We start from the raw sequence: 13,763 nt of genomic DNA on the forward strand, positions 1-13,763 counted from the left end.
TGTTTCTGTGCTGTGATGAGCTCTGAAACCTGACTGAAACTCTTCAAATAAACCATTCCTCTGCAGATGATCTGTTAGCTGTTTGACAGCTACTCTTTCGAGGATTTTTGATATGAAAGGAAGGTTGGAGATTGGCCTATAATTAGCTAAGACTGCTGGGTCTAGAGATGGCTTTTTGAGTAAAGGTTTAACTACAGCCAGCTTGAAGGCCTGTGGTACATAGCCGATCATTAGAGATAGGTTGATCATATTTAAGATCGAAGAATTAATTAATGGCAGGACTTCTTTGAGCAGTTTTGTAGGAATGGGGTCTAAAAGACACGTTGATGGTTTGGAGGAAGTAATTATTGAAGTTAACTCAGACTCTTTTTCTCCAATTGATCTTTCTAACTTAACATCAATGGTATTAAGAGTAGCTGTAGATAATATTACATCTGTGGGATGATTACTGGTAATTTTTTCTCTAATGATAAAAATTTTATTTGTGAAGAAGTTCATGAAGTCATTACTAGTTAACGTTAAAGGGATGGTTGGCTCAAAGCAGCTCTGACTTTTTGTCAGCCTGGCTACAGTGCTGAAGAGAAACCTGGGGTTGTTCTTATTTTCTTCAATCAGTAATGAATAGTAAGATGTTCTGGCTTTGCGGAGGGCTTTCTTATAAAGCAGCAAACTATTTCTCCAGGCTAAATGATGATCCTCTAAATTTGTGACACGCCATTTCCTCTCCAGATTACGAGTCATCTGCTTTAGGCTACGTGTTTGAGAATTATACCACGGAGTCAGGTACTTCTGATTTGAGGCCTTAGTTTTCACAGGAGCTACAGTATCCAGAGTCGTACGTAGTGAGGAGGTGAAATTATTAACAAGATAATCGACTTCTGTTGGGGTAGCGTTCAGATAGCTGCTCTGCTCTATGTTGGTACAGGGCATTGAAGATGATAACAGTGGGTGGATTATATTCTTAAACTTAGTTACAGCGCTTTCAGAAAGACATCTACTGTGATAAAGTCTACTCTCCACCGCTGTGTAATCAATTATTGTAAATGTTATCAGGAAATGATCAGACAGGAGAGGGTTTTCAGGAAACACTGTTAAATGTTCAGTTTCTATGCCATATGTTAAAACAAGATCTAGAGTGTGATTAAAGTGGTGGGTGGGTTCTTTTACATTTTGAGAGAAACCAATTGAGTCTAATAACAGATTAAACGCCATGTTGAGGCTGTCATTTTTAGCATCTACATGGATGTTAAAATCACCCACAATAATTATTTTATCTGAGCTGAGAACTAAATCAGATAAAAAGTCTGAGAAATCAGACAGACTCTGTGTAAGGCCCAGGTGGACGATAGATGATAACAAGTAAGACTGGTTTCTGAGTTTTACAGCTGGGGTGGACAATGTTAAGCATCAGGCTTGACACACTATTGTTTGTTTTGTGGTGTCGCAAAACACATTTACAGCAATATTTTTTCATTGGTTTCTTCACTGGCTATCAATCAAGATGAGGCAGAACCTGGTAGCTCCAAACAGAAGGACCAGCCAAAACAAATTGAGGATGTTATTCCTAAACCAGGGGCTCCCCCTGTAGGATGGACATTGTTTGGTTATGATAAATCTTACACGGATTAGAAAACTCAAACGCAAATTATGCCGCAAAGCGGTCTCCACCACCGACTCGAACACGACATTTCTGTTTGACCACCAATCATTTGAAAGGTTGTGGAGAGAGTTTATAGATGAGAAGCAAAAAAGAGCTGTCAGGTGCTCAAAATAAACCTTAGACTCAAGTGTAAGAACAGGCTTTTCCCCAAAACACGCCATATAATAAATACTCAGAACGAAAATGGCGGCCGTTACAACTTATATCTAAAAATATATGGTTTAATGCGTTGGTCAAAACACAAAGACTTCCAGTCTGCCGTCTTAAAGTACTTTAAGCTTTCATGATCATATTCAGATCATGCTACTGTTCGTTCGTTTGTTTGTTTATTCACATTGTGTGATGATCACTGGCACTCGCATCTAAAAATTACTCTGTACGGTTATCAACATCACCCAATGAACACATGACTATGAGTGAATGTTTCTGTGGCAGCATCTGCAAGAATGCAAGAGCCCTTGAAACCATAAGCTAAATTCTCAATAGGTGACCCCTTTTAATCCTTCTTGATCTTTATTATTATCACATTCGTCACTATTTTCTTGTGTCCCTTTGTTGAACACGAAGGTCTGGATGATCAGCAGGTCAGTGACCAGGAAAGGAGCTCCAGTCTGGACCAGCAGAACACAGAGCCTTCAAAGATTAAAGAGGAACAGGAGGAAATCTCCATCAGTGGGGAAGGAGAGCAGCTTGAACTGAAGCAGGAAGCTGAAGGGATTCATGTCTGGACCAGAGAACGGCTGGATTTGTTGTGCAATCCTGGAGTAAAGCTGACCAGAATAGGTATGTAAAAGTGTCATATACAGATTTCATAATATAGAAATGAATAGGACTCATCAAAATGTCACAAAGACACATGGCGTGCATTACCGCCTGGGATACTGCCTCACTGAAGACATGTTTTCTGTTAGCACAGTAAAATAAAACCTGGATTTCAAATCTTCTGTTTAATAAAAAACAAAAAATTCCACCAGATTTAAGTCATGTTAGTCCAGAACTGTACACAGTATGTAGAAAAATGTTGAGACGATGAAAACTGGATTATTGGCCACAAGGACCAAGTTGGAGTGGCAAGCTGTATGCCTCATAAATGATGACTTTCTGCATGTAGACAGAAATCTCCGCTGTTCACTGCATGAGAGAGAATATTTGAATATTGCTCACATATAGAATAGAATTCAAGTTTGTCATTGCACATGTCACAGGTACAAGGCAACAAAATGCAGTTTGCATCCATCCAGAAGTGCTTTAGCCATGATATAGATATATTACAAATAGATATTAGCAATAATATAGATATGTGAGTATATTACAGAAATGGGTCTATTATGGTATGTTATAATGTACACGGTATGAAGTATGTTATGAATATGCTATATCTATAAGTATGTACAGGCTGTAGTGAGTACAAGCTATGAACAGGATATAAATATAAAAAACTATACAGAAATATGAGATATACAGAAATGTGAACTATGCAGGTTATAAACAGTTGTAGATTTAAAAAATTATCTTATTGTACAGAATGACTATTTACACAGAATTATACAGTAGTGCAGTTAAGATAAGTGAGGGTGTGGATAATTTCTACAGAGGCTATATAAAGTGCTAGTGGTTGTGAGTGGTGGTTCAGTCCATGTTATTATTGTGTGTATGAGGAGTTGTCCTGTGTGTGTGTGTGTGTGTAGGTGGGTGTGTGTGTCCATGTCCAGTCCATGTGTTAACGTGGGTCAGATGTCAGGAGGCAGAGTTCAGGAGTCTGACAGCTGTGGGGAAGAAGCTGTTCCGGTACCTGGTGGTCTTAGTCCGGAGGCTCCTGTAGTGCCTCCCAGAGGGCAGGAGGGTGAAGAGTCCATGTAATGGGTGACTGGGGTCTTTGATGGATTTTCCCAGTCATTTTCAGACACCGCGTCCTGTAGATGTCCTTTATGGCAGGAAGTGGTGCTCCGGCGATGCGCTGGGCAGTTTTCACGACCCTCTGCAACGCCTTCTGGTCCGAGACAGAGCAGTTCCCGTACCAGACTGTTATACAGTTGGTCAGGATGCTCTCGATGGTGCAGCGATAGAAGTTCACCAGGATGTCTGAGGACAGGTGGTTCTTCCTCAGAGTCCTCAAGAAGAAGAGGCGCTGGTGAGCCTTCTTGACCAGCTTGGAGCAGTTGGTCGTCCAGATGAGAGCCTCGGAGATGTGGACTCCCAGGAACTTGAAGCTGCTCACACGCTCCACAGCCGTCCCCTTAATGTGGATGGGTGGATGTGGGTCAGCATTCCTCCTGTAGTCCACGATGAGCCCCTTGGTCTTCTCAGTGTTAAGCAGCCGGTTGTTTGTGTCGCACCACTCAGCCAGACGATCTACCTCCTCCCTGTAGGCGGCCTCACCGTTGTCACTGATTAGGCCAATCACCGTGGTGTCATCTGCAAACTTAATGATGGTGTTAGAACCACCAGCAGGTCTGCAGTCGTGGGTGAAGAGGGAGTAGAGGAAAGGGCTCATCGCGCAGCCTTGTGGTACACCGGTGTTCATTGTGATTGTAGTTGAGCAGTGGTTATCCACCTGGACATGTTGGCGGCGGTTGGTCAGGAAGTCCAGTAACCATTTGCACATGAGGGAACTGATGCCCAGGTCTGAGAGACCTGCTCACAGTGTAACTTTTTTTCTTGTGTGTTGTGTCCATCAAGACCTCCCACAGCAACGTGATTGTAAGGAAAATGAGGAACTGGATGACCCGCAGGTATGTAGCCAGGAGAGGAACTCCAGTTTGGACCAGCAGGACACAGATCCTCCACAGATTAAAGAGGAACAGGAGGAAATCTCCATCAATCATGAAGAAGAGCAGCTTGCACTGAAGCAGGAAACCAAAAGCGGCATCATCTGGACCGTGCAGCAGCTGGGCATCATGTGGAACCCTGAAGTAAAGTTGCACAGAATAGGTATGCAAAACCTTAATAGATCTAATTCACGTTGGGTCCTAATGAGACCTCAGAGATATGTTATAGAGGCACATGACAAATCTAAGGACAAACTGCAACAAGGAAACTGACGTAATATTCTAAGAGCCAAAATGTCTAGCCCTCACAGTGTCGCCCTTGTCAGGACTGTCCTAAGTTGGAAATAATACAGTTGAGTACAAGAGAGAGGAAGACACCCTACAATGAGTTGAAACATTGTTCCTGCATATACATTTTTGTCATTCATATTGTCACTTTGTTTGTCCCTCACGAATTGCAGTCATCACTCCTTCTGCCACATTTTTCAAGTGACCTATATTTGATATCAACATGTTAAAAAAAAAAACAAAAAAAACACAAACCTTAAATTATGCTTTTGGTGTGCCACCTCTGTTTTCAGTAGCCCGCATATGTCCACCCATATGAACAAAATTCGAGAGACACCCCTATACATTATGACCGAGTACATCCACTGGACCTTTTGTGGATAACATAATTATCCCCATTAGGACTGAACAATCAGTTTAAAATATTGATTTGAAACTGAGCTTTTAACAAACCACACAACAATATGGTAGTTGTGCCCTTGTGCCATGTGTTTCTGGTTCTTTCTTTTTCTGTCCCTTTGGATTCCAGCACAAGGCCTGTGCAGTGATGTTATTGGTGGATTTCCTGATTGTGTGGCCAATCCATCATCACTTTCTTTCAGAACTGGTATTGCTATTGGTTCCTGGTTTGTTCTTGACTACATTTTTTTTTTTCTTTTTTTTTTTTTTTTAATCTTCCCTGGCCACTGGATACAGTGTATTTGCTGCAAGCAGATGTTGATCAATGTCTATAACATCTGCTTGCTCCATGTTTATGAACTATAGAGATGTATAGGTTTGACCCTGATTTTAAAAATGCTCCGCTTGGTGGAATTTCTGACCTCTTGAGTTTCAAACATCTTTTTAACTTCTGTTTCTTTTTTCTTTCTTTTTTATAATATAATATACACCAACAAGTGGCCACCTGTAAATAAAACATACAAACAGATTTTAAGAGAATGCTAAGTGCCTTAACAGTACTGACCTTATAAAAGCATACAAGAGAAGAAAATGTACAAACAGGGTTCCATTGCACTAAGAATCATGAAACTCTCATTCCTTGTGTGAGGTGATATGGCATTATTAAAGAAAAGTCTCTCATATCCTATTAAAAAAACAAAAACAAAACAACAACTCCCACTATGATTTGTGCATAAATGATTCTTCAGTTTGTCTAACATGGCCTCCTTCACTCGGTTCATTTCTATTTTATTCATATAGGGAAATACAGTGGGATGCAAAAGTTTGGGCAACCTTGTTAATAGTCATTATATTCCTGTATAAATCGTTGGTTGTTACAATAAAAAAAATGTCAGTTAAATATATCATATGGGAGACACACACAGTGATATTGAAGTGAAATGAAATTTATTGGATTTACAGAAAGTGTGCAATAATTGTTAAACAAAATCAGGCAGGTGCATAAATTTGGGCACCACAAAAAAGGACATGAAATCAACATTTTGTGGATCTGCCTTTTGCAGAAATTACAGCCTCTAAATGCTTCCTGTAGGTTCCAATGAGAGTCTGGATTGTGGTTGAAGGTGATTTGGACCATTCCCCTGAAAGCCTTAGTGGATTTTGAGTAGTGTTTCGGGTCGTTGTCTTGTTGAAAGATCCAGCCCCGGCGCAGCTTCAGCTTTGTCACTGATTCCTGGACATTGGTCTCAAAGACTAATGTCTTTGAGACCTTTTTTCAAAAAGGTCTCAAAGACTTTAGAGTCAGACCTGTTACAGATTGTCAACTTTTCCTTAATGTCAGGTGTGTTTCCAGAACCACTAAAAACTGCTGTAATCAAACCTATACTGAAAAGGGACAATCTTGACAAGACACAAATGAAAAACTACAGGCCGATCTCAAATCTCCCATTTTTAAGTAAGATCATTGAAAAAGCAGTTTCTCAACAGCTCAATTACTTCTTAAAACAGAATAACTGCTATGATGCCTTCCAGTCAGGTTTTAGACAGAACCACAGCACTGAAACCGCTCTGACAAAAGTGTTTAATGACATATGTCTGAACACAGACAGTGGAAAAATGTCAGTCTTAGTTTTACTGGATCTCAGTGCAGCATTTGATACAGTTGACCACAACATATTACTCAAACGACTGGAGAACTGGGCAGGTCTTTCAGGAACTGTACTAAACTGGTTCAAAACATACTTAGAAAACAGGAAATACTTTGTATCAATAGGTAACGTCACATCTGAGCAGACTAGTATCACATGTGGAGTTCCCCAAGGTTCCATCTTGGGACCCCCTCTGTTTAACATTTACATGCTCCCACTGGCACAGATTATAAAGAACAACAAAATAAACTACCACAGCTATGCAGATGACACACAAATATATATCTGGCCTATAAAGCTCTGAATGGTTTAGGACCAAAATACATCAGTGACCTCCTAACCCAGTATGAACCTTCCAGATCCCTCAGGTCATCTGGATCTGGTCTCTTATCAGTTCCCAGAGTCAGAACCAGACACGGAGAAGCTGCATTCAGCTTTTATGCTCCTTATATCTGGAACAAACTCCCAGAAAGCCTCAGATCAGCTGAAACACTCAGTTTATTTAAATGCAGGTTGAAGGCTCACCTATTCTCAGCTGCATTTGAATAAAGCACCAAATCCACACTTTTAAGCTTAAATTTCAAAACGTACATTAACTACTGATCTTATCTATTTCTAATTTTATCTGTTTTGATTTTATATACTGGTTTGTTTGTTAATTAGTTAAGCTTAAATTTCAAAACTTTAACTACTGATCTTATCTAGTTCTAATTTTATCTGTTTTGATTTTACATACTGTTTTGTTTGTTAAGTGGGTTAGAGCTCTGGGTAGCTCCCCAACTGGGTCTAGACTGGGTCTAGAGAGTATTTTAAATTCAGGGAATTTAAAATAGAAAGTAGCTCGTCCACAGAAGGACTGGTAGCTCCCCTTACGATAAGGGTTCAGATCGCGCGAACAGGTGTGAAATGTGTGTTTAGTTTTGTTTGTTTGCTTGTTTTAATCAATTTTAAATCATACTTTTTGTTTTTGTTTCTAATGTCTCTGTAAAGCACTTTGAATCACCTTGTTGTTGAATTGTGCTATACAAATAAATTTGCCTTGCCTACAGGATCTGCTGATACTGAGTGGAATCCATGTGTCCCTCAACTTTGACAAGATTCCCAGTCCGTGCATAACACCTCTTGTTATGCCCAAATAGCTCATTTTTAGTTTCATCAGCCCACAGCACCTTATTCCAGAATGAAGCTGGCTTGTCCAAATGTGCTTTAGCATACCTCAAGCGGCTCTGTTTGCGCTGTGGGTGGAGAAAAGGCTTCCTCTGCATCACTCTTGCATACAGCATCTCCTTGTGTAAAGTGCCTGAAATGGTTGAACGATGCACAGTGACTCCATCTGCTGCAAGATGATGTTGTAGGTCTTTGGTGCTGGTCTGTGTGTTGACTCGGAATGTTCTCACCAATCGTCGCTTCTGTCTATCCGAGATTTTTCTTGGTCTGCCACTTTGAGCCTTAACTTGAACTGAGCCTGTGGTCTTCCATTTTCTCAATATGTTCCTAACTGTGGAAACGGACAGCTTAAATCTCTGAGACAACTTTCTGTATCCTTCTCCTAAACCATGATGGTGAACAGTCTTTGTCTTCAGGTCATTTGAGAGTAGACCCCCATGTTGCTACTCTTCAGAGAAAATTAAAAAAGGGGAGGGAAACTTACAATTGACCCCCTTAAATACTATTTCTCATTATTGGATTCACCTGTAAATGTAGGTCAGGGGTCACTGAGCTTACTAAGCCAATTTGAGTTCCAATAATTAGTTCTAAAGGTTTTGGAATCAATAAAATGACAACAGTGCCAAAATTTATGCACCTGCCTGATTTTGTTTAAACAATTATTGCACGAGGCAGGGCTGCCCACTCTCCCCTTCACTGTTTGCAATTTCTATTGAACCACTAGCAGCAGCAATTAGACAGAATTCAGTAATTAAGGGCATAAAATGCAAGAACGTGGAACTTAAAATCAGCCTTTATACAGATGTGTTACTTTCTCTCCAAAACTCACAAACCAATATCTCTGGCGTGATTGAATTGATAAAGTCTTGCAAGAATATCAGATTACTCAATTAACTGGCCAAAATCTACAGTCCTTCCGATTAATTGCTCCTTCCATTATTCTTCTTCTACACCACTGCAATCGGGGAAATATAAAATATTCAGGTATTAACGTTTTTCCCAAGCTTACAGATCTAACTAAATTAAACCATATCCCACTTTTAAACAAAGTAGAAGGTGATATGGCTAGGTGGAAATGTCTACCCATATCACTCATGGGAAGGGTTGCCGCTATTAAAAATGATGGTCTTACCAAAAATAAATTATTTATTCTCAATGATCCCAACTAAACCACCACAAGATTGGGTCAGGTCTCTAGATTCATGTATGTCCAAATTCCTTTGGAAAAATAAACTCCCAATTGTTAGCTTAAAAACACTACAAAAGACCAAGGATAAAGGAGGATTAGAACTACCTAACTTTCAGCACTACTTCTTCAGTTTATCTCAGGATGGCTAAAACATACCTTCTTAGACGAACCTTGTCTAGATGTAGAACAAGCACTTTGCAATAATCTAGAGATTTCAGACCTAACATTTATCAGCTCAAATATCCAACGACATGAATGCTTTAAAAGCGTCTGCATCAGCTCTTCTCTGACAGCATGGTGGGAGTTTCTAAAATTGACGGCGTCTTCATTAATCCCATGCAAACGTACACCTATCTGGAACAACCCTGACATATTACAAAACAATAATATGATAAACTTCTCAGATTGGAGTGGTAAAGGAATCAAATACTTAGAACATATATTAGAAGGAACAGAATTTATTCCATTTGACAGACTAGTTACACAATATGGGATCAACAAGAAAAGCTTTTTAGAATATCAACAAATTAAATCCATAGTAAAAAAGAAATTCAAACCGGGTCAAGTTGAACTAAAAACACCACCAAGTGTGGTTCAATTTCTTACTCTTAAAACCCTCAAATTACTTTCCAAAATATACAGAATGCTTTCTAAAACAGATGAATCAATATCACTTCCTATTGCAAAATGGGAAGCGGATTTATCAGTTAACTTAGACCAAAACTTCTGGTCTCATATATACTTAACAACCTTTCATTTAATTAGAAATCCCAGTCTTCAATTAATTCAATACAAAATATTACATAGAGTGCACTATACAGGTCATCGGATGTCATAGTTTGGTCCCACATTCGCTGTTGTGATTGGTGTGGGGGTAGCGACAGGCTTGGGGCGTCGGGGGATTCCCCAGGAGCATCTTCCTTGGAGGGCTCAACCCAGGGTTGCGGTCATGGCCTGTTTAGGGCTCTGTTGGCTCTTAGGCGACGGTTTCCTCGTGGCTGCGTGCAGCGGGGCTAGGGGAGGGTCTGTGCTGACAGACGTGGGTTACTGACCTGGTAGCCTGGCTGCCCTTGGGTGGGTCCAGGATGGGCATGAGGTTCTCGGGGTGCTCAGTCTGTGGGCTGGGGCCCTGGCTGGGCCTTGGGGGCTTGGGTCCTGGTTGGTGTGTTGCTGGGGTTGTGGGCGGGTGGGTGTATGGGAGCCCAGCCCTGGCGCAGGGTGCTGCCAGTGCATCGAGCCACCTGGGGGGCTCTTCAACTGGTGGGGGAGATATAGGAGAGATGGAGGAAGATCTCAGCCTGAGTGTCTATTGTCTTGTGTAGTCTGGAAGATGAGTGGATGACGGGGTGGGTGCAGTTTTCTGTGGTGGGGTCGGGTGGGCTGTCCCGGGCTCTGTGGGGCTGGGCGGCACTGCTGAACTGGGCCCCGGTCCGGATGGGCCTGGGGCCCCGGTCCGGATGGGCCTGGGGCCCCTTTCCCTGGCGGGTTGCGGGGAGGCATCTCCCCCTCTGTCCCCTTCTGGCCTCCTGTGTCTCAATTTTATCCCACAACTTGGACATTCACATTACTCACACTCTCATTACACATACATATAGGATCTTGGGTGTACATCAGGGTGTACAACCTCACCCCTGGCGTCGTTGCCTACCTCTCAATTTTAAATACACATAGACATTGAAGGCTATCGGGGGAGGGCTATGCGCTTTCCTGCTGCTCTCTGGCAGGTAGCTCCATGCCCTCCTGGGTTTTAAATGCACCTTAGAACACACATGCATCAACACTACATATGAGCGGGCGGAGCGAGGCTTGGAGTCTTCACACACCCCCGTTCTCTGCGGCCTTTTGGAACGTGGGGGCTAGGAGGAGGAGTTGGCCATCCGATTGGGTTCTGGAATGTGGGGCCTCCGTGCTGCTGCCGAGTCAGGGCAGTCTGCTTCTCTCCACCCCAGGGAAAACTGTAACACTACCTAGGTTTGGGTGCAGTTTCCCCCTCCAGGGGCAAGGGTACCAAGACCTGGGGCTTAGAGTACCCTTGGGGAGTGTGATTGTGTGTATAGTGTCTCTCTATGTCTGTCTCCACGTCGGTTGAGTGTGAAGTGCACATGAGAGCATGAGGGTGGAAATGGATGTTTGTATCTGTGTGTGCCTGTTTGTCTGTGTCTATATGTCAGGTTGGGTATCAGACGCCACCTCTCTAGGGACATCTCAGGCCCTCCAAGGTATGGAGGCCTATCTCCCCCCACCACTTCCCCTGCCAGTGGCAGACGCCCTCAGACATCTGTGCATTGGTGGTTCTTTGTGTCCGGGGATGGGCGTCCAGGTACACACCGGCTCACTCCTAGTGGCTGTTTGTCGGGGCCTGAGGCTCGCTTGGGCCACTTCGTGGGTGGGGTGCCCCCGGCCTCTCGGCCTGGGGCTCGGTCCACTCTGTCACAGATGGCTGCCGGCGGAGCTCACGGCACGTCACTGCAACTCCCCGTGGCATCTGCTCTGCGGCTGCTGAGTGACCCCTCATGGGGGGGCTCTCCTCAGCTCTTTCTGCAATAGTGCCGCGGCTGCCCCTCTGTTGGTCTTCCTTGGTCTCTTGTGTTCTGAGGGCCTCTGGATGCCTCAAGTTTTGATCTCCTCCATACCTGCTTTATGCCCTGGAGGACAGGGCTGTGGCTGAGCAGCTGTTGCTCTCAGTCCCCAAATCACGGTTGAAACTGAGAGGAGACAGAGTGTCACCCTTTTTAACTGAGTAGTCCAAATACAGTCAAATCCACAGTAATCTGTCATACAAAGTCAACGAAAAAAACAATATTTGAGAATCTACTCTTGTTGGGTTCAGTTAGGATCGTAAGGAGACTGGCAGTGGTAACTCAACTTAAAGACGGAATATCCCTCCACTCAGAATGAGACACTGACAACAACTTAAAGGGAGAAAAGTGATTTGAGTGTATTCAACATTTAAATGCTCCAAAAATAGACATGAACAAAAAATTTAGACCATTTCAAACATGTAAATCTCAACAATGTACAATATATCACTTAAAGTGTCCATAAATGTATCAGGTAGGCTGTCCATTTCAGTTCAGTGCACTTAGTATTCAGTGTTCTTAGTAAGTGTTAACTGTCTTTAGTCACAGTTTTGCTTTTTGATGCATCAGTTTTTTTGTGTTAAGTGGAATCAGATCTGACCCAAAAAAAGAAAAAAGTAACAACATAAAGTGTCCTGAGATCTCAGAAAAAAAACGTTAATCCAAAAAAAATTGCAAATCGTTGTATCCTACCACCCTCCAAGGAAACAGGTGGCCTTCAGAGTGAGAACATCCTTTCTAGGCACCTCCAGTGGCATCCAGTCCTTAGATGGCACCGCTCGGTCCTTGCAGCAGATTTCTACCACGTTAAAAAAAAAAAAACCAGCCAGGATATTCTTCATAGAAAACATTAATTCCGTAGTGCAACACGTTACAAGACTGAATATCCACATAGCTTTGCGCATCTAGCTCCGTGCAGGCGGATGCAGTGAAAGAAAGTCACCACGCACGCGCTATGGTGCATTCACGGTACATGGGAAAACTCGGCATTTAACAAAACAGTAACACTTCAAATTAGAATAAAAACAGAATACAATTGGCAATAAAATAACCATGGGTTACACGAGCATTCTCTATTGTGGCTCCTAAGCTTTGGAATAATCTTCCTCTTCACATTAGGCAATCGACATCAGTGATGGTTTTTAAATCCAGATTGAAAACGCATTTTTATTCACTGGCTTTTGATTCAGTGGTTGACTGACTTGTATTTTATTGTTTTCGCTATGTTTATTATTTTATCGTATTTATTATTCTTATGGTATCTATTATGTTTCTGTTGTTCAGCACTTTGGTCAGCCTTGTGTGTTTTTAAAGTGCTATATAAATAAACAATGATGATGATGCTCCGTGGCTGCTGAGTGACCCCTCATGGGGTCTTCCCTGGTTTCTTGTGTTCTGAGGGCCTCTGGAGTCTTGATCTCCTCCATACCTGCTTCATGCCCTGGAGGACGGGGCTGTGGCTCCCCACACCCACTAGCAGATCATTACATAAAGGAACCTTTTAAATACAAGCGTGCTCATGCTCACAGGTGTACACACGGGTACTCACACACACCAACTACACCCTTTTTGGCTCCTACCTCAAAGCACAGTGTGCGCTGTCGATCTTACGTGCTGCACGATAATGTTTAATATTTAGTATTTACTGTTATATTCCCATAGATCAGACTTTCCCAAAGTGTGTGGCCTGCCCCCTAGCGGGTGCGCAGAGCCATGGCGCGGGATGAAAAGGGGGGGGGGGGGAGAGAAACAACGCTTGGACACTGCTAGCACGGGCGCCTACAGAAACTCAAAGCAGGAGATGAAGCATAGCTGAATATGTTTCCAAACCAACTTCATTCTAAGCCAGAGACTAGTAAATATGGTGAAGCATATCTTCCCTTTGGCTTCACCTGCACAAGTGCCAAGGTAGGCCTCCTCAGCAGAATTGCTTTTTCCCTTCGTCGGGAGCAGCGGTGGGGTGTTTAAATCACAGACAAACAGTATCCCATATTCGTGATTTTTAGTTCACAAACACTTGTTGTAATGACTAACTATTCCTGACATTTTGGAGATATACATACT

At 42.5% G+C, this 13,763-nt stretch overlaps 1 protein-coding gene across 1 annotated transcript in view; it reads left to right on the forward strand.

Annotated features, from left to right (window-relative positions):
• The window catches only part of LOC146553065 (uncharacterized), a 33,775-nt gene that overhangs the window by 5,432 nt on the left and 14,580 nt on the right, over positions 1-13,763 (forward strand). The window contains exons 2-3 of the mRNA XM_085255100.1: positions 2,228-2,444; positions 4,377-4,591. Of these exons, the coding sequence (XP_085111226.1) occupies positions 2,228-2,444; positions 4,377-4,591 (432 nt within the window). The remainder of the gene's footprint in view (positions 1-2,227; positions 2,445-4,376; positions 4,592-13,763) is intronic.

Source organism: Mchenga conophoros, linkage group LG18 (assembly GCF_057382185.1).
Source record: "Mchenga conophoros isolate Kocher_MC1m ecotype Shallow Benthic linkage group LG18, M_conophoros_male_GT1.1, whole genome shotgun sequence".
Lineage (NCBI taxonomy): Eukaryota > Metazoa > Chordata > Actinopteri > Cichliformes > Cichlidae > Mchenga > Mchenga conophoros.